Genomic DNA, 23,818 nt, shown 5'->3' with positions numbered 1-23,818 from the left:
TTTAAATGTCTCTTCTCTCCGAGGTTTATTTTGAATTGTTAAGTACTTGCGAATGTTTTTTACTAACGTTTATCATGAATTAGTCATTACGGTTTTAATGAGATGTGAGTTTTCGAAGTTTGATGTTTTTTTTAGAGATTTATTATTATTACAATCATTTTTTTTTATTATACACTGATAACAAATTAACTTGATTCAAGAGAATAAATTTTAAGAAATTAATCATCTTGAATTAAGAAAATATTTTAATTAAGTAAAATTTATTTGAATTAAAACCAATTTTGTAGCTTGAAAATTTTTTTATTTAATTCAGGATAAAAATTTAAAAAAAATTTTTTTTTAAAGAGAATTATTCATAATTGAAAAAAAAAATTGTAATAATAATAATGATGAAAATAGAACAAAATAATAACTTTGATTGCGAGATCCCTGAAAGTAATCACAGTTATAACTATTCGAATAAACAACCAACTATAATCACTTATCGTAGCCGGTGTTTAAGCAAATTAGCGAGTTATATAGATTTTACAAGCTCATAAAATTAGCGGTGGCGCAGATACGGCTCGGACATCTCAGCAGCGGAGTAGTATACAGTACGCGAGCAGAAATTAAAACAATAATTTACAGCGGCGTACTTAACTCTTACTCTAACTCTTACATTTACACTTACACTGGCTGTTGATGTTACTCTTAGCCTTTACTTAGACCGTAGCTTATTGCTAGCGGGCTGCCGCACCGTTTCTCGGGCTCGCCGTGCTCCGAGTGCCATAAGTTACTGTCTAATTGCGATTTAAATTAACCCTGCCCGGAATTAAATGTTAAATAGACGCCACGCGTAAACACCCGACTAACCACGTCAAGCTTGTTGTCTCGTTCATTCCAACTTCTAGCTGCTGTGTGTTCTTGCCTCTGTTCTTGTTCTTGTTCTTGCTTTCCTCCTTTTTCATCACTCACTATCTGCCTCGAATTCATTACCCGAAAGTTTACTCACCGGGAATTAAACACAGAGAGAATTTTAGTATAAATATTCATTCCAGTGCAATTTATTTTTAAAATTACTTTTAGACGGTATCAAATCAAGATTCTTGAGTTTTTCAATTTAATTAACTCAATTTTTACTTTTTACTTCAGTAGTTTTCTTTTTATTTTTTTTATTTATTTTTTTTTTTTAGCCGATAAAGAAATAAAACTCGTGGAATTAATAATTAATCAATTTAAGACACAAAATTTATTAATATTAAAAAAAAATTCTAATAAATCATCATTTATTTTTATTTCTAAAATTATAAAATTTTTATTATTAATTAATAATTATTAACTCTTAATAAATGCAATTTTTTCCTCAAAAAAAAAAAAAAAAGATAGATTATTAAAAGTGAATAAATAAATTTATTTACTCATTTAATTAAATGCTTATTTTTTTATCAATCCAGAAGAAATAAAAAGCTTCCAGTAAAAAAAAAAAAAAAAAAAAAAAAAAAAACCAATAATGATGGAGAGTCGGTAGAGAATTGTTGTAATTAAAATATCATGATTGACTTGTAAAGAGTATATCAACTTGTAACTATACCCGTTAATGAGCAAGGAAGAGTGAGCAGCGGGAGATAATATTATTCGAGTGGTCGGTATAACTTCAGATACTGATCGAAATGATTAGAAATAAATAATTGTTGCAGCGGAATACCCGAGTCGGTTAATTGATAATCCCATTATAGTACTGGGAATTGTAAACGTCGGGCAAATTGAATTTACCGTCAACGATCGGCGGTTTAAACCAAATTCAACCCGTTTCACTCTGCTGCTGCTACGATAATTAGAGAATCGGTCTCCGGTAATGAGAAACTGCTGTAATTATTAAGTCGCGAATTCCCCGGTCCTGGAAAAGGACTTTATTCTTTTTATTTATTTTTTTTTTTTATTACTTCCCTCTCGGAAAAACTCGATGGAGAAAATAAAAGTCAGCGTTTAACGGTGACCTACTTGCGGATTTTTACTCTTATTTCGGAATCGTTTGAATTAATACCGAGCCCGGTCGCTTACCTGCTACTTCGGTGATGCGATCATCCACCAGGGCTTGGCGGGCTCTTTCACTTGTTTCGACCCTGGATTTGCATCTGCGAATAAATCAATAAATATATTTAAATAAACCTGTTTCATTTTTTAATAATTTTTTTCTCTTACTTTACTTTACTCTCCCCGCTCGAGAGATGGTGCGGGCCTAATTCAAGGCGTAAAGTCGATATCGTTGTTACTAATCGATCTCGATGAATTATTGTCCTCGTGGAGTCGGCTTCGACCTAAAAAAAAAAAAAATTCTTGACGTAAAAAAATAATTTTCCAAAAATGAATTTTTTACAGCAAAAATATTCTCGATTTAATTTTTTTTGTGCCCAAAAATTGTTACAAAAAAAAATAACTGTATTTTTTATTATCTCAGATTTTCTGTTAATTATTCATTTCTTTAAAAAGCTCTTGAAATTTTCTGCTGACCAAATTTTTCTTAATTATTCCACTAATTGGCGCTCTCGACACTGATCATTATTTTTCTCGATTATTTAATAATTCTCATATTTTCTCTATTTAATAAAAAGTAATCAATTTACTTCCGCTCGTTCAACGTTTAAGGATGAATTTTCTCTCCAATTAGATAATATAGATTTTTTCTTTGTAAATAATACAGCAATTAAATGTTCCTCACTCGGTGGAATGATGGCCAATGTTTATAGAGCGAATCAATTAGTTGAGCTTAAAGCTTAAGAAAAAAAATTATCCCGATTATGATAAAAAATCTTGCTGAGAGATTTAATAAGAAAATCCGTTCTTACGTTGATTGGAGCTTTGGCTCATTAACTCAATCTGTACTCTTCCTTCATAATAATGGCTTTCAATTAATTGTTTTTTTTTTTATTTCAGTAATAATAACAAAAAAAAAAATAAAATTAAAGCCTTTAGAATTTTTCGTATTGAAAATTTATAAATTTTCAGAATAATAATTAATATTGAAGATAATAATTAACCTCAACATTGTTGATGTACCACGTGATTTTAGCGGGAGGATAGGACTTCTCGCTGGTGCAATTGAGTGACAAAATGTCACCGCTGGCATAGAACGCCTCCTTCCCGGTGATCTTCGGTGTATTGGATGGCATCACTGTCAACATAAACCACCTCATACATATTTAATAATTTAGAGTTTTATTTCTGTTCAAACAGAGTTCAAACAGAACACAGAACACAGGAGAGAGAGCATGAGGTAATGAGCGATGAGATTGAATAAAAAGATTTCTTTTTTCATTAATTATTTGCATTAACCGCTTTGGATTTACCTCATGCAACGCGCTATTAAAACTGGAATCTCAATTAAGTTTCAACTCAAGGGCATTTTTATGCTATATTTATACCATGCAACGGAACTCTCTGAGTTATGGATCGTCCAATTATTTGCGCTCATTAAAAGAAATATATTTTAGTGGGGAAAATTCCGCTTGCTTCATTTTTTTGAACATGAAAACTCTCAATATTTTTAGATTTTTATTTTAACTGAAATAATTTTAGCTTTTTTTTTGTCGGTGATAATTATAACATTAACAATAATAATGATAAAAGACCGGAAATGGTCCAGAATTAGAAATCGGAAATAAAAAATTAATTTATAAAGTTTTCATCAATTTTAAGTGTTTAATATTTCTCAAAAGTTTAATAAATTTTTTATTTTTTTTTTTTTATAATAAAATTCAGAAAATTAAAACCATAACACAAGTACCGCATCAAAATTTCACCCTCGGAAGGTGTTTAAAATAAAGGTCGTCTCGAATGCGGGAAATGTTTTCCAGTTTCACAGACCCGAATAACCTCGTTACAAATTAACAGCCCCGATTCGACGTCTTTAGTACTAGCTTTAAATTAAATTGGAGTGAAATAATCAATACGGGTGGCCATAATACCCTCAGAGATAAAGAGAGATGACGGTGGCGAGAAGATAGGATTTATTTATGTATTTTAGTCGGGAAATGTGTACACAAGCGACATTTTTTAGACGGTTACAACGGTTCCATCGTAAACACGTCAGCGATCTCGTGCGGTCACGATACGAGTGGAAGACTTGTAGTCACCTAGATTCGATACCCATATATATTTATATGTATGTATGTAATGTCTATCTCTCTATCTCTCTATCTATATCTGTCCGAGTACGAAAGAAATAAAATAAAAAGGGAGAAAACACATTGGAGATAAGGTGGACAAATTGCTTACAATCGATTGCCGGACGCTCATGATAATTGCTTCCCGATAAGCGATTCTACTTCAACATTACTTTTTTTTGCGCCGAGTTTTTTCGCTGGCTCCAATTAATCCAGGGGATTTTTACCTTTTACTTTACTTACCGACTACCTCCATGTACGCCTCGCCGTTAGTTGATGCAAAGTGTGGAGCCTCAGCGCTCACCTCGCATTTGTACATCCCAGTGGTGTCCAAATTCACCCGCTGAAGGATCACGCGCTGCCCATCTGAATTTCGATGCTGAAATTCATAATTTTATTTTTAAAAAACTTAAATCGGTATTTTCTCCAATTTATCTTGTCTAATTTGAAGGATTAAATGCTGTAAGCTGCTCCTTTGTGGTAAATGATTAGTCTTGGATAAATAATTGAGGTTCTGCTTTTGATTTGCAGATTCACCGAGCTTTTGGGGAATATTTAAGTAATAAGCCTTCATTAATTGCTGTCTTTTATAGCGCTATTTTGACTGTTCCTTATAAGTATGATAATAATAATAATAATAATAATAATAATAATAATAATTAAGTCACGTTGCAAATGTCAAAAGGGCTATAACGTAATATATTACGCAGCTAAATAGAATTTTGTGGTAAAAAGCAAGATAAAAAACTTTTATTTTGTTATTCATAGTGAAATTGTTCAAAAATTTATTTAATAAATTTTTCAGTTAAAGATTTTTTTTTTTAATTAATTTTTTAGCTATTGAAACGCGAAGCACAGAATGAATAAAAATTGGTGTGAGTTTTAAATGAAATTCCGTTTTTTGTTCATTTGATAAAATTAAATAATGAAGTATGTTTTGGTCCATTAAAGAGGGCGAATATTTATTTTTTAATTTTTGAATATTAGAAGGAAATAGCAAGCTATAATGAAAAAAAAAAAAAAAAAAAAAAAAATTGGTAAAATAAATCAAAGAGTTGATATAGAAAAAAATATATCAACTAGTTATTGATAAATAATATTAAATAGTGAAATTCACGAGATTTAAAAATTAAATAGGTTTTAAAATTGTTCAAAAAGTGTGTGTTAAATTTTTTTTTTTAAATTGTAATGATAATAGTAAAAATATCGTAGCTTAGAGACTCAATTGCTCAGTTGTTTGTATTTTATATTTATCTGAACATCTATCACTTCACACTTGCAGCTTCTCTTTGTTCTGAAACGTATATTACATCAGTTATTGTTCCAGCATCTCAATCTCTATTTATCTCTATCCCACTATTTATTTTTTGAGCTTATTCCTGAAACGTGTCGGTGTGCAATAGGCATGCAGATCAAATAGACAACACGTAAATTCATTCACAAAACCTCGATCATTTTTATTTTTATTGTTGTTTGTTCTGTACTATTTTACTCTTAAAAAGATTTTCCCAGAATTTATTTTTGATAAAAAAAAAAAAAATAACCAAAAAATAAATAAACCGCATTGTTAAAAAAAGTAACGAAGCGGTAAAAATATTTTTTTATTTTATTGTAATAGAAAATAACATTTAATTCGATTGATTGTTATTTTGCACGGATTTGTTCTCCGGGATTTTTATTATTTAGTGTTTTATTTTTCCGTCTATATGTAATATAATATAGTAAAAGAAAACTCAATTAAATAGTCGAGAGTTAATTACTTCAAATATTTATTCCGGGAATTTATTTAGCAGATATTTTTTTATAAAATTAACTATCAAGAAAATTCCCAAATTTCTTTTAAAAATAAAAATAGTTATAAAAAAAAAATTATTTCAAGTTTTGCAGTTGGAAGCTTTACTGGTTTTTAATAAAATTATGTCAACTATTTTTTTTTTTTAAACAAATTGCAGAGAAATAGCAAAGGAAACAGATACTATAATAAAATATATCTCGGTTGTACATCAAAGAATCTGATAAAATTTCAAACGTTAAAATATTTTTTTTCTTTATAATTGCTCCGGGTATTTTTCAAAGTTAACATTCCTCGCGACTTTCCAACATTTTTTTATCGTTTGTAATTTGCATTTCTTGTTTTTGCGATAAAATTTATCAATAAAAATATCGTCATGTACTTTCAAGTATTTTTTTTAAACAAAAAAAAAAAAAAATAAATAAATTTAAATTGTTATTTTCTTTAAATTAATTGAAATTATCCGCCCTTGTAAAATTTATTGATAAAAAATGAATTTCCAATTGCAAGTGATTAAAAAATTAATCCAAAAATATTTTTATCGCTAAAAAAAATATATATACTATAAAAAAACAAAAGTAAATATTTAGATTAATTTAAAATAAGCTCTATAAGTATTCATACTAAGATGAAGATGTAAAAATAATGATAAAATAAAAAAGGCATCAAGTATGAAAGAAAAAAAAATATAAAGCAGAGGTTTATTTTTATTGCCGCTTTGAATATGCGACTTTATTATACACGACTACGTCGGTGTACGTTTGGTGAATAAATTGAAATATTTTATGCAGACAACCCTCGGGCGTGAGTGCCTCCACATTACGCCAGAGAGACGGAGAAGTTTGAATAGAATAAAAAGAGTTGAATGGCGACGAGAACTGGAGAGGAGAAGAAATGACTGTGGACTGCACTACTACTGGTATAAGTATCTTCAGTACTGGTGCAGTAATATAAGGCACGCGTGCCCGGCCCACACGAAAATCTTCCTCCTTCTTCTTTTCTTCTATTCCCAATAAGACATTTTCTGTATCGTTTTTCGCTTCAGAAACCTCATCGCCGGCAAAAAGAATAGAACTGACGATTCTACGTAAACTCGATTACGCGAGTTTCGATACCATTGAGATATTTTGTTAAAATTGCTCGAGGATCCGGAGGAGAGATAAAAATTTAAGAGAAATAAAAAAATATATAAATATATCTCTGTGACGTAATGCTGAGAGTTGAGAAAAAGTCACGCTATAAAAAATTGTCAGTTATCATTTTTTAAGTCTCTGTTTTTTTTTATTGCTGAGATAGGTATTTTTTAATGGAAAAAAAATTTTAATGTTAAAAGTTACGGGGAAAATTTTGAGTTCAATTATTTGTATTTCTACTCAAAATTCAAGAATAAAAATAATTAACTAGTTAACATTTTTTTGACATCAAAATTAAGACTTGGTAAGCTTAAATATAGTCATAAATAATTTTTTTATAAAAATAGTTCCAAAAATATCCAACAGGCGGTGCATGGTCGCTAAATTTTCTCAATAGAAGAGAGTTAAATTCTAAAATATAGATAATTTATTTTTTTTAGATTTTTTAGAGATTATTACAGTATTTAATTAATAATTAAATAATTAAAATTTTTTTCACTCACGTCAACTTTGATTCCATCGACTTGATAAATGTGTTGGCTTTTATCCGTATTAACATACTTATAAAACTCTTCATTGTCTTTGTACCAAAGCACAGAGTAGAGTTTTTCTGTTTCCAAGTCGTACCTGCAACCAAAATAATTTATCCTAATTAATATTTTAATCCTCAAGGGGAAAACTTCAGCAAATTGATTCAGTAAAATCCTCGAGAATTTATGCAATAATTGGATAGCCTGTCAAAGTTGTAAAAGCTCAGCATCGAGTTTCAGAAAGTATCAATAAATTTAGCGGTTTCAAGTGTCCAGCTCGACAATGAAAATGTTTAAACCGCTGAGCGGATTTAAGCGGGGCAATTACAAATGTCACGAAAATAAAATAACTGGCATAAAAAGTTAAGAAAAAAATATTTCTGCGATTCTATAGTTTAGCGGAGAGTTTATAAAATATTTAAATATAGTTACAGCGTAAGTTACTCGAGCAAGTATTGAGCAGCGGATATTAAAATACCTCAGTAACAAGTTGTACTCAGGCGCTTTAATAAGTTTTCCGTCAGGTTTCGAGTAGTTAAACTCGGATAACAACTTCAATTGGTTATAACTTGGTTTCAAACCCACAACTCACTGATTCAATTTCGCCATGCGACTATCGATTCTCATTTCTCATGAATATTCTCCACTGAATACATCCTACACTATACATGACAATTACCTATCTATATGTATAAGTAGAGCGGCGTTAAGTAGAGCACCGCCTAATGGGCATCTTAATGGATTACTGGCTTTCGAATTGTGAGTAAATTTCCTAAGACAAATGTCAGGATTTATTTATCCGGTTTTCGGGTTACTGGTCGACAATTATTAATAATTAATCAATTGCACATTTATGTTCAAATATTTTATTATTTTAAAAAAACAAAAATTTTTAATTTCATACCATTTAGTATTTTTTGTCAAGAAAAATCTAAGTAGTGTCTTTTCAATTTCATTCATATAATAGAATGCTAGATCAATATTGCATTCAAGGAACTGCAGGCACAATATTTTTTGATATGTTTTGAAATTCTGGCCTTTGAATTTACAAATGATCGCCGGGATATTTTATAATTGAATGTTGACTTTAAAAATCTAGTACAAAGCAATTTTTTTTTGTTTTTCTTTTTTTACCATTAAAATTCCTTAATATTATACTAATTATAAAAATTAATCTGACCCTAATTACACACAAAAATAAATTGTAATTTAAATATTACTGCAATAATATTTATTTTATAATTAATTTCTTTTGATTTAATAACAAAACTCTAACTTTTTGTTCAAGAGTTTTTTCCTTGAATCAAGCTAATTTTTTTTCAGTTTATTATTCTCTTTACTCCACATTACAAAATAAAAATTAAAATCTCCTTAATTCATCTGGTCCACCAAATTTCAAGCTGTCTACACAGTATCTCATGCATCGATTAATATAATGCTGAAACAAGCTATTAAAATAGTCATGATAAAGCAGAAAGCATATCGATCACTGTAAAAATATCCAGTCCCTTATAAAATATTCGTGAGATGGTGATAATGCCAGCATATCCTTTTGTGGGCTATCAGAGTGGACATCTATACTGATGTTCTTATTCCCACGGGTATTCCGGTAATGCTACTGTCATTGCTGTTGCTATACATACCCAACTTCCATTTCCAAGTTCCGTAACTTCCAGCTCAACACAATATGACGTGTCTTCAAAGACTTGCTGCACTATCACATCTCTCAGATTCAACCAAAGCTCTCTATCTCTATCTGGTAGTTTGTACAAGGGAGCAGAACTAGAAGTATCATATCATTCTAATATACCTGCAGTACATCATAGCTGACAATTGTCGCTCACCTCTGCTCGAACCGAAGGTACTTGTACCAAAGAAGGAGTAAATGTAGATGTGAACTTTAGATACAAGTTACACAAACGGATGGTACTTTATTTGTTATTATTACACCACTAATTGTTCAATTTTAATGAAATTTATTTTTTTTTTTAACATTATTAATTTTTTTTCAATTGAAAAAAATATTTATAATTTTAATAAGAATGAAAAATTGAACAAAAAAATTTTATTACGAACAATGGATCATTTTTTTCTAATTTATATTAATTATTAAGAAAATAAACAAAATTTTTTTTATGTATCTTAATCCAAAAATTTTTCCACCCACGTACATTACAAGGACTGTAGTGTGTATTCCCTCAATGATACACTTAAAGATCTGTTGAAAATTTAACCACAGATGTATCAGCGTTGGTAGCGAGTTTGTTGGCAAGAGCGTTGAGCAATGTAACCCGCTCCTGGAGAAATGTTGTACTGAGAAACCCTCAACGGAATTGGGGCGCTCATTGTAAAAGGGATGTACCCACAGTTAGCCTCGCCCGGTTTAGCACAATTTGGAATCTAGTGTCGTGGGATTGATTTGCATCCTTCGGCTCATTTGTCGGGTCATGTCTAGGGGGATTCCGTAGACGGTTTCTGTTCTCGGAGCCTTCTCTCATCAAGTTCTTGTATTCCAAAGAGAATTATACATCTCTGTTATATCTGTAGCCGTAGCTTTGTACTTGTTTCAAACTCCCATGTAATTCTTTCCCTGTTATGCTTAAAGTACTTTGTTTGCTTTAATTACTTTTGTTTGCTTTTGTTAATTATCGGCTTTTCTTGTTTTTAAACTTACAGATTAGATGGTGATTTAATGCCGGCTTATCGCAATCGTTCGTTCGAGGATTTTTAATTTGCAATTGTTTCTTCAATCAGAGAGAGAGAGAGAGAGAGAGAGAGAGAGAGAGAGAGAGAGAGTGAAAAATATACTCGTGTTTAAAAGTTTTCCTTTTATTAGTGTAATATTGAGATGAAAAAAATTTTTAATGAAGAAATTGTATCTTTATTATAATTAATTATGACAAAATTTTTTTTATCTCAATGTAAATTTAAAAAGTGAAGTTATTTAATGACTTTTTTTTTATTAAAACGATGGCTCATTCTATGAAAAAGACATTTAAGAATTTTACAGCCTCCAGTAAGTCTATAAAAAATATTTAGTCTCATCTTGCTGCGGGCGCGTATTAAATTTCGCTTAAATCTCTTTAAAATCAACTTTTACAGGCCTTTAAACTTTGAATTGATTTTAAAAGCGGATCATATTACACAACGAGAATATGGGTTACTTCTCTTCAATGCTATTCTCTTCACATTTAAAAGATTTAGTAAAATTAAGTGTCTGCGATAAGAAATTTGAATAATAACGCTTATTGCATATTATATTAACTTATCTAATATAACTTTGTTAACTAATTAAAGTTCGATATTTCAAAATTCAATTTGCCATATTCTCGTGCTCATTAAATACTGATAATTGCAACAGTGTGATACATAACTATCGGAAAACTTTTCGTCTATATTACGTATTTATTTATCTGTCTGTATTATTAAAGTTGTTGGTCGAGCAGAGTTATTAACAAATGAAACTTTTATTTTCACACATAATTAACTGTAATAAATACTTTAATAATAATAATAATAATAATAATAATAATAATAATAATAATAATAATAATAATAATAATAATAATAATAATAATAATAATAATAATAATAATAATAATAATAATAATAATAATAATAATAATAATAATTTAATCTAAAAAATGTCTTTTACATTTTATAAAAAATTCTCGAGAAATAATTAATGCGGAAAAAAAGTGTGAGTAAAAATAAGTGTATGTAAAATTTGTCGTCGAAAATCAGTAAGAGTCATTAGGTAGGTAGAGGGCGGGCTCTTAAGAGTAGAAGCCAGGATAGGATGTGTATAATATACACATATCGCGACAGAAGAGCGACGGAAAAGGAGCCAGAGCTCAACTCATTGAACGGCTCACGAGAATGTGTACAAGAGCGTGACAAGAGTTTGTCATATCAACGATGAAGAATACATGCCCGGGATGATAAACTAATTTGCAATTTATACGACGTGGTCTACATCAAATATGTGGATTATGCATGAGACGACTCGAGTACCGAAACGTGACATAAGTTGAGAACATTATACCAAATTATCGCTTTCATAATACACTCATTTATTAATTACTAGATATTATTTGTAAGGCCAAATTAGAAAATAGAATAAGGAGTTTAATTTATAAATAATCCTTTTTATTTATTTATTTTTTTTTATTCTATCTGACGCTCTTGAAAAAAAAATTATTATTATGATTTATTGAAACATTTATTAGACAAATTCAGGAAATTTAATTCCTTTATATATACGACAAAATAAATCTCAATTATTCATGTGACCGGAAATCGGACTGCTTACATTCCACCGTCAAAGCCGAGGACAAAATAACAAGTGTTTGTAATATCCGAGCGAGGATAACCTGTAGAGTAATCGATATCTGGCGAACTCTTGAAATAACACTTGAAATTAATATTAATGAAGCCCAGCGGTCAACTTTCAATAAATTTACTTTACTTTACTCGGAAAATGTTTGTCCGAAAATAAATCCAGGCGTCTATCTTTTTAAGAATCATTCTCAATTATAGAAAAATATAAACATGAATTTATTATTAAAATATCAAAATAAAATTTCCGTAAAATGAAACTTTTGATGATTCAACTGATTTATTTAATTTTTTGAACCTTAATAAATTCACTAAGTCATTAATCTTCATTGTAAAGTAATTAAACAACATATGCAAGTGTATATATTTTATATAATAAATCAGAGTGTTCATAAAATGTATATTTTAACTTTAGACATTTTCCACGTACACGTTTCTCTCCAGCAATATTATAATATATATATTATACTTAATTTACTATTCACTTTATCATAATATCACGTCAAGTATTTTAGGTATATTATTTAATTATTTTTCCCAAATATAGATACATTTATACAGCGAACAAGTGCTCGGGTTAACTTAATAGAAGTTTGTATTAATTAAGAACGAGTAAATATGTGTAATTGATAATTGATATTTAAAAGTTATTCATATTAATTAACTAGACATTTTTTAACAGAGAAAAATAATTTTAATAAAAAATGTAAATCAATAATTTTTAAATAAAATAAATTTATAAATATGAATAAATTTTTTTAATAAGTAAAATGACATTATAATAGCAACTTAAATAAAAATATCATATAATTTATTAGACAGAATATAAAAGCAAGTATTTTTAATAAAATAAACTTCTTATTATCTGGAATATGCTACCTCTGACTTTTCGTAACTGCAAAAAGTGCTGACGCAGAGGTGATTAAATCGACTATATAAATAAAATAAATTTATTCATTTTTCTCTGATCTAAATTCATTTTAAGAATAAATAAAAGGTTTTACATAAACAAATAATTTAAAATAATATTTTTCTGGATAAAAAAAACAAATTTTGTGTATTAATGCCGCGAAATATTTTATAGCTCCTTAGACGAGGAAAATCTTAGACTCAAATCGGGGATAACGGTTTAATATACAGGCGAGAAGATTGTCGCTGTTCCCATCATGCTACTGCTGGGATATGTGGAGCGTGGGCGTAAGCTCTTGAAAGCTGGAAATATTCAAAGATTGCGGGAGTTTCAGAAGCGAAATTTGTTGAGAAAAGGGAAGGAGAGAGTCGACGTGATCGGGCATTTCTGGGCTGCTCTGCGTAGTGGGTGTTGCTTAAATTTTAAGCCCTCGCATTTCGAACAGTCAAAAGTCCCAGCGCGGTCTTTGTGATATTAATTTTAGAGCTTAATAGAGCTTAATTATAATTATTCAAAGCTTTGAAAATTTTATTCGTGCACAGTTAAGATGAAAGAATTTTTCAATAATAATAAAATAAAATTTTGCATTTTAATAGAGAGTTTCGAAATTGCGCAAAGCAATTTTGTAAAGAGTCAAAGACAATAACAATTTTCTGTTATTATTAAATTCATAATTAGTTATTATGTTATATTATCTATAATGAATCTATTATGCTCTATTATTCCAACGTTACATTGATTTTAACGTGTACTCATTGTGAAATGTGCTTAATTATAATCATCTTTATGGAGCACTTGCTCCAGGATCAAAATTTAATAAATAAATAAATAAATAAAATAACAATAATAATAATAATAATAATAATGAAATAAAATTTGCTGACTATTTTATGTCGAATGAACTGGTAACATCTCTTAGCTGGCACCGTAGCTGCGTCTCCCTAAGTTTTATTTTCCGAGTCACCCTGGGGCGACATTTCGATCTTTAAAGATTAAATGTCAGGTACTACAAGAAATATTTGTAGCTGTAGCTTTGCTCGTACTTGTACATGTTAGAGTGCGAACGTGCGCAAATGGCACTTTTACTTTTTTTTTCTGCTCCTATCCATTCCGATACGATTTTGCGGAGAAACTCTTGAGAATTTGCTAACGTAGCTCGCCGTTTTGAGCTTTTAACGAGTGGATAGTAGAGTAGAGTAAAGACGAGTATAGAATGACTACCTCGTAGTTTAAGAGAGCTATTACGTATTATGTAGAAAAGCTGATAACGAAAATTGTACCAACTGGTTAGTCTATACTCAGAGAGTAGATTCAGAACCACCTTACCAGGATTTGTTCAATGACAATGAATAATAAATTCCATTATCACTTCTCACGCCCGGTTTTTTAATTTAGTTTTCACTTCACGCTGCTAAATGGCTTTGCCTTTCACTTTACCCGCTCTTAAATTATTACTATCCACTCACAACCGGCTTAATAATTCAATTACTATAAATTTTAACTGTCAAACGTTTTAAATTAATAATCATTTAAACCTCCCAATGGGCTCATTATTCATCATTCATTTTTTCAATTTACGCTTTTTTAATTTTTTTTTTTTTTTATTAATTATTCATCACTCGAGCACTTTCTTTTTTATTATTATCACTATATACATCGTATCATTCATTCATTGTTCTATGAAATATTTTTTAATAAGTTAACTAATTAATTTTCCTCCATAAAAAGAATTTTATAGCAGATTTTTTACAGCTATGCGCTTAATAATTTAAGTAAAGCACCGTATTACTATCTTATTATCTTTATAATTATTATTCTTTTGATCAGATCACGGCGTAATTTTTTTAGTTTATTAATAAAGTCAATTGCTGTTTTAATTGACCCACACTTTAAAATTTTTATTATAAATATAATTATCTGCATAATTAATGCCAATTATTATTTATTATTAAATTAATCGTTTTATTTTTAGTAGCTTTTATTTATTCTCAATTGCACTTGTACTTGGACGATAATTATTATCAGAGGCATTTAAATAACAATCATTTATAATTTACGATCATCGGAATATTTTAATAAGCTGAATGAATTTATACTTTAAATAGAATCATTAATAACTGTGTTATTAACGAGATTAATAATATACTGATGATTGTTAATGCAAAATTAATTAAAAAAAAAAATTCCTGAGCTAGTAAATAATTAAAATTAAAAAAAATAATCATCAGAGCTCGGCATTCTTTTCTTTACTCGACAACCGAGCGGTAAACTGATTACCAAACGGGCAGAGCAAATTCAACTGCGTATCGAATGTATTCCCATTGAAGTAAGCCTTATCATGGTGATCCCGAGCTTGACTATAAATATATATCCAAATGTATACACACACGGGCTTTTGTACCCGCCAAAGCAGCATGAGCATTAAACACGAGAGAGCAAGTTGATTAGACGTACCGGGCAGTGAACATGTTGATTGTTATTCGATGTACGTGAAGTGCGTTAGTAAAATAGCCAACGGATTGAGCTTGAGCGGCGAATCAAGTAACTAGTAACTACCAATCCTCCTCTCTTCTCTGTATATATGTATTCTCTGCGATGCAGTAGGTGTACCTACAGCCGTACTTTCTACTACTGTATTACCGCAGCTGTAATAATTTTGAGCAGCAGTAATTTTGATTCGAGTTATAGCAAGCCAGGGTGCAGGGTATTCGTATCAGCTTGAATTTTTCCAGCAAACATTAAGCTGCCGAATCACGTAGCAGTCATTCAACATCGATACTATTTTATTTTGTGCTATTTCTTCTATTTTTCTTTTTCCCCGTTCTCCGTTTTACATTGATGACTATTCGTGGTAGTAGAGCGGCCCGCGCTCTACTCAGGAATCTCATCGGTCGGAGCATAAAGGAAGAAATAAAGAGAGAAAGTCCGTTTTGATTTTTTAGATTTAACGTCTAATAGGGTTTGTGCCTTCACAAAAGAGTAAGTGAAGTGATTTCTAGTAAGCCAGCAAATTGGAAGATAAATAATTCAAAGGGCTTTGGAGTTTGAGTTTACTGTAGTTGTAGTATATATAGTTTGCAGTAATAGTGGGTTCTGGTGTAATGGGTACTAGGAGAATGTGGGATAAGGAATGTAGTATGTAGCATGTAGGAAAATAACAACGGGAAATGAAACAGCGAACTCTTATGGCCGAGTGTTTGTGTTCGGTGTACTTGTACTTGGAGTTGAGTTGTGTAGTGCAGTTCTGTGTACTTTGTGTGGAAGTGATGTAGTGATTCGAATGGTACGGCCCAGCCTCGTGAGAGCATTCTTTTTTATATTTAATGGTAGGTACTGTGGCTAGTTTTTCTTTTTTATTCTTGTTTATGTTTTCGTGTAAACCACTACGCGGAAGAGGGAGAATACTCACCGGCATATTAGATGCGCAGTCTCGTCTTTGAACTTGTAGGGCGGCACGTTTACCGAGAGAAGCCTCAGAGCGATAACTGTAACAAACATTTTATTATTATTTTTATTATTAATTATTTTTTTTTTTTTTTTATTTATTATTGTTGTTACTGTTAAATTCTTAAATTCATTTTTGACAGAATTTTAACAATATAATCTAAAAAAAATTTTTTATCTTAACAAAATATACCCTTAAATTTATACAGTTATGAATAATTTGAGAATTGGGTCGCAAAATGCGGGATTAAGGTCTTTATAAGATAGAAAACTTTCTGAAATTGTGTAACCTTCTGGAAACAATTTAAGAATGAGCTTGTGAATTTTCTGACCGCTCGAGAAGAAAAAACTTATATCCTCGATGATACTGCAATACCGCGGGCGTTATTGCACTACCGTCAAGCGTAACTTTTACAAATAACAATGAAATTGCGATGGTTAATTTTTTTTTAACAAGATCATATGATTTTTTACACTAAAAAAAACTTCCGAAATATAATTGCATTCCGCGGGCTTGCTGAAGTATTTCAATAACACCAACCGAGACTTAATAATCAATAAAAAAATTTTTAACATTAAAATAATTTATTTTATACTCATAATTTATATTTTTAAATTCGAACTTTTTTAATTAATTAAAATAATGCACTTGATTTAAAAAATGTTTCCATAAATTTGAACCTTACTCGATCTCGTTTTAATATATTATGATTATCAACACATTAAAAATGTTTTCCATATCAATAATTAAAATTTGCTCTTAATAAAAAAAAAAATTGAAATCAGTCTGATAAATTATTTTAAAATATTTGATGAACTTTTCCAACCCACCGAATTATTATAATTATAATTATATTAAAATATTAATTAGAGCAGCGTTGCATCAATTTAATCAACTCAATATCAATTCAAAATTTATCTATAAAATAATTAAAAAAAAAAAAAATTAAATCACAACTCGGCTCTGAGCCGTACAAAGTTTGTCCTTTTGTTTATTCTTCCAAAAAAGTGTTCACAGAGGAAACATTCGTTTGATACTCGAGCATAAAGGAAGTATCTAAGTCCTTGAAGGGTTGATCCAAAACTAAAAAGGTATTTGGGTTGGAGAACTTGAAACAAATGGAGCCGTGGTAAGATCAAACCGAGCAATGTGCAGAGCTACGTGACCCTTGACCTTCTTGTGACAACACAAAGGAGTAATTCTGAGGGCCGCTCTTCCCGTTACACATCCCCACACTTCGTGTGTGTCTTACCCACTAGATCTATGTATATATATAAGCAGATTGCATGACCACTCGACCTCCTGTGGTCACGCCAAACGCGAGCGCTGTTTCATCGTATTGAGCAAGCGGAAGATCGATTGATGTTATTTTCCTGCCTCTCGACATTTACCTTCTCCTCTTACCCTTCGCCTTTCGTCTTCACCTTTGCTCTTCGACAGGTGAAACCAAGCCTCTAGATCTCTCGTGTCACATTTATTTTAATTAATAAATTCTCCTGATAAATACTGTTGAATTCAACGAAATCAAAATTCAATTTTTTTTTTTTTTTTGACAAACTAATTTTTATTTAAGTGTGATTATTTATTTGGATTAATTTTTTTTTACATATTTCAAAAATGTTTATATCTTTAGCTCAGAAATAAAATTGTTTAAAATTATCAATAAATTAATTTTTTATCAAAAGATTGCTTATTTTTTTAAAAATAAATTTTTTTTCTAGGCTTAGTCGGAAAAGCAAAGAATTAAATCGAGAATTTTTATCGATTTGAAACTGCTAAAAGTAAAAATTAAGTCAATTGAAGATAAAATGTATCGACATCGATGAATTTTCAAGCCAGCGGTAGTAAATCTCGCTTCATATTTTAAAAATACCCTATATTACACAACAGCATTGCCAATTGAATTATCGCTCGTCTATTGAAAGGATTGACCCTGATTGAAAAATCATTGGCTTAACCCGAGTTCAATTCCGCCATGATTTCGCCCATTAACTATTTATCTCTTGAGGGGAACCCAAGCCCGGAAAACCACCGTGATCGATAAATCTCAATATTCAAATAAAACTAAAGCAAGAAAAACTACTTTGTCCTACTTTGATCCCATCGAATTTTTAAAAGATTATTATATAATAATAAAATAGAGTCCCAGAACAATTGGAAACTTTTATCCGAGGAACATTATTACTATTGTTTATTACTTATTACCGTCGAATAAATCAGATAGTGGAAGTGCACGTGAATGAGAGAGAGTTAAAAGATAAATAAAAAGTAAAACGTACGCGATAATGCAAAATCAAACATGATAACTTTTTAATGTGCAAAGTTTGGGGCAACATTCTAAATTTATCCTTGTATGGAGTCAGTTATATTCAAAGTCCTGAAGTCCTGAAGGACTCGTAAATTATACCCTAGAATTATCGATCGCAGTGATTCCAGAGCTGAAACTTGTGCAGCCAGAGCGAAAGGTTCTAACCCCTTTCCCTTGTCCGCCGCCGCTTTTCAAGGAGTTTGTATAAGTCGCGGGTATTTCTACTTAGCTGTACACCCTGACTTGAAACCCTTGCCCTGTTCTATAGCTGTATTCAGAGTTTAGAGTAGAGACGGACGTAACAGTATGTACGTTAATTCACAACTTAACTTAAGTTTCACAATAACCCACATGGACTTCGCTTAAGACAACCCAAACTACTCAACTTTTACGGTAATTATTCACTGTATTTTTTTTTATATGGATTATTTGTTATTTACATCAATTTTTAAACTTTTATATGATAAGAATTTTTTTTCTTTGAGAAAAATAAATTAATTATTTAATTTATTTATTTTTATAATTTTTAATAATAATCATTCATTAAATTTTTTAAAAATTAAAAAAAATTTTTTTTTCTAAATTTATTTATTTAATAAAAATTAGTTAGCAAATTTATTTAAAAATAGATTTATTAAATTTTATAATAAGAATATAAATAAAATTTATTTTTGTCTAAAAATGGAAAATTTCACAATTTCTACAATTATTTTCATAAAATGAAATAAATTGAAGCATTGTCAATAAAAAAAAAATTCCTCGTCAATAAACTCAACAAACTGTGCGTTCAATGGAAAAAAAAAAAAAATCCAGTTGTCAATTATTCACAAAAATTGACTGAGCAGCCATAAAATTTTTCCTGTTGAAATTATTATTCCGGCTAGTAGCACGTGCATTTAAGTATTAGTAAAAAATGAAGACGTGTGTTTTTAATGAAAGTAGGTAGTAAAAAATAATGGGGTACTAAGTGAGTAATATATCTGATGCACGTGAGGAGGACTTTTAGCCATAGTCATCTTGCACACTTAGCGATGCGCATTTTGATTACCCAGAAAGCTGCGTTTTCCGCATTAACGTTAAATATTAAATATCACCCTACGCAACGTCGTTTCGCAGCGTCCAGAAATTCCCGAGTCTTCTCTAAAGACTGTTTGAGAATTTTTAATAGCCCGCGGCGCATCCACGGTGTGCGCACAGTGTACTCTGTACTATACGATGTAACAACACGGTCAAGCACTCGCTCTGCTAATATATACACGTAAAATACGAGCAGAGTAAGCAGGGTTGATACGGATGCATAAACACTGATATATTTAGTTAGTGTGAGTGTGAACGGAGCGTAGCGGACCCGGATAGTGTTTCAAGGCACATGAAAAATTAAAAACTGCATTCTTTCCTTTAATTCCTATAACTTACTACTTTTATCTCAACTAAACCTGAGAAGAAAAAAAAGGAACAGAAAAAATGGTACTTATAATATCAGAGATGATGCAATGTTTCACGGTACAAGCGGTGTATATGTAATAAGTAGTAAGAATAAGCGACTCTCGCTACTGACCCCGGAGACTCCGCTGAAATATATCACTCTTTTATTTTCACTTAAGACTTTATTATTCATACATTACCATCCTTTTATTTTAATTAATTCCGCTTTATTCCAGTTATTGTTATTGTTATTACTGTGACCTATTTATTCGTTTATGTCTTGAATTAAATATCATAAAAAAATATTTATACGATAAGCGCTATCTTTATTTTTATTACTCCTAAAAAATTCAAGCTTTTGATCAATTAATTCCCTCATTATTTTTTTTCTTAATTGTTTGTTTATAATTTTTTTTCTCCAATGAAATTTTTTTAAAAGATTTTAATTATCTACAATAATTTTTTTTTTTTTTTTTTTTTTTTTTTCAAGTAATTATTTCAGTCTTTGTTTATTCTGACACGATGAGTAGCACGATTTTCCTACCCTCCATCACCAGAGGGCTCTCTGCAAAAGCTAAAAAATCCGAATAAATTTTTTTCTGTCTCTCAGAACATTCTTGTTTTGTTGAAATAATTTTTTACTATCATGAAAATATTTATCACGATCCTAAAAATTTTTTTAAAATAATTTTCTTTGTTAGTATTAATTTTTTTACAAAAAATTAGGAACTAAATTTACTAACGATGATTTTAATAAAAAAAAAAAAAAATACGGTACGCATTCCCACTTCTATTCTCTGCTTGCACTGTCTTAAACAGATTAAAAACAGACTATCACAACTTAAAAATATAAAACTATAAACATAATACACTCGAAGCAAGTTATATTACTTGAAAGTTTCCTTTAGGTCGTATAATAATAAAGAATATTTAAATTTTAGGTCCAGCTAAGACGGGCATAAATTCTCCGTGAGAAAGCCAAGTTTCTTAAAAACTTTTTGACGTTGCAAATGTGTCGCTTTCTGGCAAAAAAAAAAAAATATATATATATATATATATATATATATATATATATATATATATATATATATAACCAGGGTATTTATAATTCAAGTGTGACCCAAAAACGCGAGATAAGGATGGGATGATATTTAATGCACCGACTAATAAGATTACCTTATTTTTTAATTAATTATTCATGTTCAAGGAGCTTTTTAGTTGCTTTATTATATTTGTAAAAACGTGTCTCTTGAAGCGGGCGGGCGGCTGTCATCCCTTAATTAACACCTATTCTCCTTTTCTCCGAGCCTCCCCTCCTCCCTCCGAGCTCGCAAACTCACTGATATGAAGCTTGAGGCTTCATATCAGTGAGTCTATACCTGTATTTAATTACCGCAGCGAAACCGACGTCACTGGATAGGTCGCGAGGCTTTTCAGTCACGTGTCACAGTCATGCTAAAATATAATATTGTGGTCGGTGTATCTGGCATTATCTGATGCCAGTATCCAGCCTCCAACCACCGCCACCCACACTTCATTTTTCATCAGAATTTAATTGTTTCACTCTCTCGCTGTATTTTACTAATTATTTTAATTAAACATCCACTGCAAATATTTAAATTAATTTTCATTATTAAAGATACACCAGATAAAATTATGATGTTAGTTTCGTAATAATTTTTTTTTTTTTTTTTTTTTAGTTTTGGTAAAAACATCGAACATTTCACAAGCTTCTGTTGAAATAACAAGCTGAATTTCACGATAGAAAATTTAAATCATTAAATTGAACAGCGGAATGTATGCAAAAAATATTTCAACAAAAGAGATGTCACAGATAAATTCTACCGAAATACGATGGAATGCAATAACCAAAAAAATTTTTGGAATTGCTTCGGGCATTTTGTTAGTTTCAATACGTTTTAATGAAAGAACTATTTTAGTTATGAATTTCGAGAAGTTTGAGAAAAATATTTTTTAAATGGAGCTTGATAATAATGAAAATAATAATTTCTTTGACATTTCCTTGCAGAACTTGACCTATTGAATTTACACCGAGGCCTGAATATAAAAAAATTCTCTTATAAATATTTAAATATGTTGAAAACCCTGCGGGATATTTAATGCTGATTTTTATTAGACTTTTTTCATCGCCGCATCTGATAATTAAGAGCCTACATGTCTCATTAATAATCATCCTATTATTAATTCACATCTGGTGATGCTGATAGCAGCCGATTAAAAAAGTGATCGTGCATAATAATTAATAATGACATGATACGATTAAAGATAGCAATTTATAAATAATTCTATGATAATAATAGTTACACATGAATATTAAATTTTTAATGAGCTATTATCTGGAAGCTCGTTTGAACGCGAGGAACCTGATTAAGTTTTGATTGATCGAATTAAACGAGCTGGGAATTTAATACCTGGGAACCTTTGAGCGAAGGATAGGTATTTGAAGCCCCTCACAGCTTGGAAATAAATAACTCCTCTGAGGACTCACCAGCTAACTTTTGGCCCCGCTGATTAACTTATCAACCGTGGATGAATTCACCTCCAACAGATCCCTCATTTTTTGTATCGGTCTGTCTCGTCATTTTAGTTTTAAAGAATACAGATCAATTATTATTACTAACTAGCAATACACCAAAAGACTCAACTGATAATTATTTATTGACAATCAAAAAACCTCAAGAGTGTTAATATTAATAAATAATTACGAGAAGTAACTAGGCGTTTGTTCTGGTACTTTAATAGTTCATAACTGATACTATAAATAATCTATCACATACTTTCAAAGCTCGTCGCTTACAGTATCAAAGTTCTGACGGCTAATAAGCTTTTAGCTTACCAACTTTTATTCATTTTCTTGAATAAATTTTAAATCACCCGCAATAATTTACTTAAATCCCTCGTATTTATTTTTCCACGCGTGAAAACCTCCTAATTTTTTATCGATAATTCATAATTGAAGTCTCGTCGTTCAATTATACAAAAATGTATTATAAATTACCGGTTAATCGGTCGATTGTCTCGACACTTACAATTAACATATTAAACAAACTACCCGGTATTGATTCGGGATAAATTATTTATCAAATTTGACAGTCCAAGGTCCCAACGTCTGCTCTATTTTCCATCCAATTATTTATTTTATACAGTTACAAGTTATTAAAATCTAATAAATAAAATCCGAGCAACTCTAATTATATGACTTCTCTTAAACAAAAGTCGAAGCTTTTTTACAGTGCTTTTATTGATAATTTTAATTAAGTGCTAGCAAGGTTTAATAAAATAACAAGATATTATTAAAGAGTTGAGTTACGAAGCTTCATACTATTAAGTTAATAAACATCGCAGAAATTTATTACGTCAAAGGTACTAAGGAGGAAGCTAAAGTCCAGCAAAAACTCAGGAATCTCAGCGCATATTACACAAATACAAGCCAGTGGAGTATGCAGCAAAAATTGATGTCAAAAAAGAAGTGAGGCGCAACAAATCTCCGTTGAAAGTTACAAGTAAATCTGACTGGTGAGTAGCGATGAAAGTTTTCAGATTCTTGGCAAGAAATCCATCCAAAAAAATTCTCTTTTTCGCTCATCCTCACCCACGTCAATTACTCGGTATGACAGATGACCATTCTCGGGTACGGGACGACTTACTCTTGTGAGACTGGAACCACCAATGGAGCGTAGTCCGAGCTGGTTGTTAGAGCAACGTAACGAAGTTCTTTTTATTCGGAGGCATGTCCAAATATCGCGGCGGGTGTGTTACAACCCTCATCCGATA

At 30.3% G+C, this 23,818-nt stretch overlaps 1 protein-coding gene across 2 annotated transcripts in view; it reads right to left on the bottom strand.

The window, feature by feature from the left end:
• The window catches only part of LOC141527037 (uncharacterized), a 155,303-nt gene that overhangs the window by 4,985 nt on the left and 126,500 nt on the right, over positions 1-23,818 (bottom strand). For both annotated transcript variants that reach the window (XM_074242280.1, XM_074242281.1), the window contains 6 exons: positions 16,255-16,330; positions 7,571-7,694; positions 4,386-4,521; positions 3,018-3,151; positions 2,182-2,297; positions 2,041-2,114 (listed from right to left, as the gene is read on the bottom strand). In XM_074242280.1, the coding sequence (XP_074098381.1) occupies positions 2,041-2,114; positions 2,182-2,297; positions 3,018-3,151; positions 4,386-4,521; positions 7,571-7,694; positions 16,255-16,330 (660 nt within the window). The remainder of the gene's footprint in view (positions 1-2,040; positions 2,115-2,181; positions 2,298-3,017; positions 3,152-4,385; positions 4,522-7,570; positions 7,695-16,254; positions 16,331-23,818) is intronic.

Source organism: Cotesia typhae, unplaced genomic scaffold (genome assembly GCF_013202065.1).
Source record: "Cotesia typhae breed Kobodo isofemale line unplaced genomic scaffold, CoteBio_Ctyphae contig_4, whole genome shotgun sequence".
Lineage (NCBI taxonomy): Eukaryota > Metazoa > Arthropoda > Insecta > Hymenoptera > Braconidae > Cotesia > Cotesia typhae.
Note: the sequence above shows the minus strand (reverse complement) of the source record. Positions and strands in the feature narration are given on the sequence as shown.